The 6,011-nt window shown below is 55.3% G+C and overlaps 1 protein-coding gene across 1 annotated transcript; it reads left to right on the forward strand.

The window, feature by feature from the left end:
- The first annotated feature begins 686 nt into the window (after window positions 1–686).
- Window positions 687–4,022, forward strand: BCL2L10 (BCL2 like 10). Its single transcript, XM_075506027.1, has 2 exons — window positions 687–1,192; window positions 2,922–4,022. The coding sequence occupies exons 1-2, from the start codon at window positions 791–793 to the stop codon at window positions 3,051–3,053; spliced, it is 534 nt and encodes a 177-aa protein (XP_075362142.1). The 5' UTR covers window positions 687–790; the 3' UTR covers window positions 3,054–4,022.
- Window positions 4,023–6,011: the final 1,989 nt, after the last annotated feature.

The following is a 6,011-nucleotide window of genomic DNA, read 5'->3' on the forward strand; positions in this document are numbered from 1 at the left end:
ACCGGCACTGAGCAGGAAGCACAAGTTGGGTGTACCTGTGGTGGGCCTGCCATAAATCTTGAGGTGGTATTTTTGGGAGTTTTGATGATCTGTTAAGCAGCTGATGGTACTCAGAGCTCGAAGGGCAGAGCTGGGATGCAAGGGAGGCGTCTAGCTGAGATGTCTCCATGGTGCTGTGCAAATGACACCACTCGGCTGCTGGTGTTCTCAGCCATTTTATTTTACACCAGCAGTAGCGAAGGGCCCAACCTCTGCGCCACGAGGGTCCTAATCCTAAATTCTGCCTATATGCCCATCAAAAAGCAAATGCCACTGCGTTTGTCTGGTAAATGCACAACGCACTCATCCTATAGGCCTAGAAAACCTGCAGCTCCTTCGATGCAAAGAACACAGGTTCGGGCCGCTGATGTGGAAAAAACCCACCCCATCTGAAAAAAGTATCGCACAGCCAGCATCCGGTAACTCGGCGTTTTGCTTGGCTGCCCAGGGAAAGTCGCGGCTTTGTGCAAGAGGCGCCTCCCCAGGGATGCAGGCGGACCCTGCGGGGAAGCGGCGGTCGCACCCCGGCGGCGGTGCGGGCCGCGCCGGCCCGGGGCCGGCTTCCCCCCGCCCCGCCTTCGGCTTCCCACCGCGCCGGGCCCCGCCCCGGAGGAGGGGAGCGCTCCCCAGCGCCCCGGGGCGGGCTGGGCTGGGCTGGGCCGGGCCGGGCCGGGCCGGGCGGAGGGGCCGCCCCGCCTCTTAGTCGGCGGCAGCTGCTGCTGCGGGGCCGCAGCCGCCGTGGGCCGCCGCCATGCCGGGCTCGCTGAAGGAGGAGACGGCGCTGCTGCTGGAGGACTACTTCCAGCACCGCGGCGGCGGCGCCGCCCTGCCCCCCAGCCCCACGGCGGCCACGCTGCGGCGGGCGGCGGCCGAGCTGGAGCGGCGGGAGCGGCCCTTCTTCCGCTCCTGCGCGCCGCTGGCGCGGGCCGAGCCGCGGGAGGCGGCGGCGCTGCTGGAGCGGGTGGCGGCGCAGCTGGAGGCCGACGGCGGCCTCAACTGGGGCCGGCTGCTGGCGCTGGTGGTCTTCGCCGGCACGCTGGCCGCCGCGCTGGCCGAGCGGGGCTGCGGCGACGGGCCGCGCTGCCTGGCCGCCGCGCTGGCCGCCTACCTGGCCGAGGAGCGGGGCGAGTGGCTGGAGGCGCACGGCGGATGGGTGAGCGGGGACCGGGGCGGCGGCGGCGGCGGCGGCGGCGGCGGCGGGGGTCGACCCGGGCGCGGTGCGGACGCGCGACGCCGGGGCGACCGAGGGCGGGGAGCCGGGAGCCCGGCCCGGCCGAGCGGCCGGGGGTGGGTGCTGGGGGGGGGGGGGCTGGCCCCCTCTCCCCGGTTAGCAGAGCAGGGCAGCCCCCCGGCGCCGCGCTGCAGCTTGGCCCTGGGGCTATGGCCAGGGGAACGTGCTAGGGTGCCTGCCGGCGATGGGCGTGCGCGGCACCGGCGGGGAGGTCTCCGCGGGAAAGGCTGCAGAGCGTCTGCGGGGCCTGGCTGCTTCACAGCGGCACGCAGCGGGGGCGCGCAGGGGTATTTAAGGTGCCTGCGGGTGTCCTGTGTTGTGGCTCAGGCCGGTTCTCTAAAGGTGCCAGCGGCCAGCTTTGTCAAGCTGCAGCCTCCTAAAAATACAGGAACGATGCTGCTGACTCGTGGGGGGCAAGGTGTGCCTTCTCCTCAGGTCTGCAGTCTTCAGATTTTGGAGAGCAGGCCGACCCAGGTCTTCTCCCAAGTGTAAACACGAAACCCCGATGTGCCTGTTTTTCAATATGCCGTGTACAAAGCCACCCGTCCGCTAGAGCTGCTGCTCTGGTTGCTGCTTGTCCTGAAACTGGTCAGGTCGGGGCCGCGGGAAGGTGTGGGCAATAGCGTTCATGTACGTTGTGATGTAAAGCCATGGCTGCTGTTGCTTTCTGCCGCTTGAGATGCATGCTGAAAGTACGGCTTTTAAGGCGTCCATGCAGCTCTGCCGGCGTTCCTGAACAAAATGTCAGCTATCCCGCAGAGCTGCACACTTCCTATTTTCAGTCCTAGTGGAATATTTGATGCCAGGACAAATAAGCACTAAAAATAGAGGGGGGGGGGGGGGGAGGCAGCCACTGGTTTCGTTGGCTTTCCACAGACCAAAATGAACTTGATTTTCCAGTGGTCACTGGTCCATCTGACTGCTCGGAACAGTATGGTGGTTGGCTACAACGTACGCTGTCACTTGGCAAAATCGCATTGCCCGTTCGCACAAATTAAAGTGTAAAGAACAAAGTTCCGGAAGAAATTAAGAGTATAACTTGTTTACATAGACATCTGCGGAGCAGAGTTCAAACACAACCATCTGGAGTTGTATTGCTGCCACTTCTGATTATCACAAATAACGATCTGGGAGAGCAGCTGCCAGCTTTGCTCTGTCATAGGTCAGCTCTGAGCAGTGTCCACTTGGCCCTTCCAAGAGAGTGTGTCATCAGTCCTGCGTCCACCGAGATGGGACCGGCTTTGGGCTCCTGTCTTTCAAGCGGAAATTTCCATATCCTGTGTTTCAGATACTTTCTGAAACTTGAATGAGGGGAAACAATGCTGGCAGCTCCCATCAGAAACCTCCTAAAAGGGCGAAAATAACGTAATGACATGCTGAGCATCTCAATAGGAAGTTTGCAACTGTCTTTTGAGCAAAGTGTACAAACACTTGCAGCTACTGCTTTCAGTCGCCTTGTGCAAAGGCTCTCTCAAAACATTTTTGTATGCCCAAGGCAGTAGGCTTAGACTTTCGTGATTAAAATAGAGACTTCTGCAGCTGACAAAGGCCGTGCTGAGAGTGGGAACCAACCCCTGCTCAAAGACTTGTTAAAAGAAATCCAGTTAATTGTAAGCCAGCCAACTCAATGTCCTTTCTCTTGCTTTTCTAGGATGGCTTCTGTCGCTTCTTCAGCAGACACGGCTCCCAGCCAGCTGACCAGAGCAGTACCATAAGCAATGCGATCATGGCCGCAGCGGGGTTTGGAATAGCAGGATTGGCTTTTCTCTTGGTGGTGCGGTAGGCTGATGAACAGATCTTGCCATGGGAAAGTACTCTCAAAACTGACAATTTACCAGATTTCACTCTATTTTCTATAGAACAGACCCTCTAAGAAGAAGTTTATATTTTTAAACTGGCTTGGAAAACTGTCTCACCAAATCCTTGGCTATAAACTGCTTCACGCGCTACCCAGTAACAGCACAAACAAATGTGTACTAAACCACCATTTGTGCATGTTCAAAACCTGTCGTCTCCAAACATCCTCTGGACTTTCTTTTTGAAGGTGTAGCCTAAACGTTAGCATGGTTCATGTACTGTAACTTCTGAGTGCTCGATGTTATGCTAGGAAAACGTTATGGTGGACTTGCTACTAAACCCTCTGTTCGAGACGTCTTATTTACATGGAGGCAAGTCTTTGAACCCGCCTTCCATTGATACTGTAAAGTGGGCAAACGTTGACTGTGATTTAATATGGTTTATGGCTTCAAATGCAGTGCACAGCACTTGTTACCAAAAGGGAACTCATTGGTTGATTTAGAGCAATTAGTGCCCATGATGCGAGAGGCATTAGGGCTTAATATAACATAAGGCTGATTTCATTACACTACAAGAAGATAAGTGTTGATACAGGACGGTAATGGCTGCAGTACTTGTTCTTACTGAAAGGAAAGGAATTTAAATATTAAACCTTAATTGGTATATTGAAATCCAGTGAAGGCTGGAATTTCTCTGGATTTCCTTGACAAAACGAGAATTTCCATATATCTTAATATATTTTTGAAGTATTTATCACTGTATAATACTTGTAGCCATGACATCTTTATTTTTGTTTAAAACTTAATGCTGGTTCTTGTCACTCTAGTGTGTATCAAGCGTTGTCTTGTTTGAGTAATATTTCACTCTATTTTCAACATGCTGTGTATTTCTTTCAATGGTTGTACAAATTGCCTTATGTTTCTGGTAGCTTTTAATAACGTTCCTGGGTTACTCATAGCGTGTACAATTTTACTATGGTGACTTCAAAGGTGAATAAATGTTAAGTATTTTTATTTTAAAAAACTTTCTGCTTATTTGATTGGATGGGTGATGGTACTCGGACAGTGAGTGTTTCGGTGGTTACCTGGATGCATCAGTTTGTACCCAGCTTCCTGGTGATTTGACCTGAAACAAGGAGCTGCGGGGCACCGGAGCAGCGTGATACCAGTCTTCGTTGCACAGGAGTCCTGCAGTCAGAACTAGGCGTAAGACAGCCTAAGGGGAAAACCCAGTCCAAAAGGCCCATCTTCACCACTGCCTGCAACTGGAAATAACCCAGTGGTTTTGTAGGCCAAAATTTTCCAAAGTTTACTAACATAGCTGGGTACAGGCAGGGTCCTCTGAGACCTGCTCCTGCTTGTAGAGAGCAACAGAGCTCTTGTTTCTTCTCTGCTAAGACTTGCTACTGCCTCTCTCTTTCACACATGCATGCTTTTTTACCGAAACTGGAGTTTCTGATAGGAGTTACGATAAAGACTGAGCAATAGGTGACGGAGTTCAGCCCTTCTCAGATTAGTAATACTGAGCAGCTGTAACTTTTGAGGGTGTTGGGCTTAACGCTTTTAAAAAGTGGTCTCAGGCTCCCGCCTCCAAGTCAGATGTTTCTGTGGCACTGGTGGCTCTGATGCCTGTTAAACGGTGCAAGCCTGTTGTTCAGCCTCGCTCCCTGTCTGCCCGTCGGCCCACCGCGCTGCCCTTTGAGAGGGTATGCCCCTTCGTGGGAAGAGCACCTGGCGGGCGGCCAGCTTCCTCTTGGGAAAGATCGGCCTGGCAGCCAGGCCGGCATTGCCACGGCCGGCAGCGGCCACCCTGCTTCTCCTTCTGCTGGCCACCGGGCCCCGGGGGAGGCATGCGGCGGGGGCTGCGGCCCCGCGCTGGACAGAGCGGCGTTGTGCCGACTGGCCGCAGATGCGGGGAGAAGGACAAAAAGGGACATTCAGGGACGGTAAGTCCCGCGGAGGCGGGAAGGAGCTGGCGGTCCTCCCCCTCGCGCCGCCCGCTCTGAACAAACGTCTGCTTGTTCTCCGACTTCCAGTTCTCTAAACTCCGGCTTGGCTCCTCTCGGCGAAAGGATTAAGACCCCGCGGCGCAGGACCGTCGTGCTCAGTTCCTCTCTTCAGTTCCCACAGGGACGGCGCCTGCTTCTGCGGCAGCTGGATGCTCTCGGGCATCTGCCTCCAGTCCTCCTGGGCAGCCAGGAGGCTGCGGTGCCTGAAACTTTGGCTACGGTGGGAGTGAGCTGGCTGGTGCTGGGAAGCGAAGGTAGTTCCCGAAACATGGGATGCTTAGGGGGATGTGCATTGAATAGCATGGCACACGACAGGGCAAGAAATGCTCTAAACAGAGGTCAAATGTTGCATGGAAATGTCCTGCTGCGGATGTCAATGTCTCCCCAATATCAAGCAGGACAAAGATAAAACATCAGTATCTTGATTTCCAGTGTAACCTGATCTGGCAGGCTCCACAAAAGCAACAGCAGAGAGGATATTATGCTGGTTTTTACAGTGTGCTCTGGAAAAGAGAAGAAAACAGTCTGGAAACGTCCTTGAATAAAGTCACATCAGCCTTTCATGTAAACCTGACCCTTTACAAGGTGCAGCTTGGAGAGTGTATGCCATTCTTCCTTGGCCTGGGAGAAGCTGGGGGTAGGTTTCCTAAGAACTAGAAGAACTGGGGGTAATTTAGGAAAGCTGTAAGGCTGAGTCAGGATACCGCAGTGCAGCTCGGCAGCGTAGAAGCAACGCTGCCTGTGGCTGCCTGATGCCTGGAGCCAGGCTGCTCCAGTCTCTGCTGGCAGCCCACACCCGAGGGTGCTCTGCTCAGCCACCCTGAGAGCAGTGGGCACAGCCCGGGCCGCCGGAGCCCACGCTCTCTGCCCTGGCGCTGGCCCGGGATCTGCCTGTCCCAGCCGGAGCCGTGCTGCCATGGGACCATGGTGATGTAG

This window comes from Mycteria americana, chromosome 6, assembly GCF_035582795.1.
Source record: "Mycteria americana isolate JAX WOST 10 ecotype Jacksonville Zoo and Gardens chromosome 6, USCA_MyAme_1.0, whole genome shotgun sequence".
Taxonomy (NCBI): Eukaryota; Metazoa; Chordata; class Aves; order Ciconiiformes; family Ciconiidae; genus Mycteria; species Mycteria americana.

What these genes read in the sequence shown, in the direction of transcription:
- BCL2L10 (XM_075506027.1), top strand. Translation starts at nt 791, where the DNA reads ATGCCGGGCTCGCTGAAGGAGGAGACGGCGCTGCTGCTGGAGGACTAC. An exon ending in TGGAGGCGCACGGCGGATGG is followed by an intron (nt 1,193 to 2,921) that starts GTGAGCGGGGAC and finishes TTGCTTTTCTAG; the next exon opens with GATGGCTTCTGTCGCTTCTT.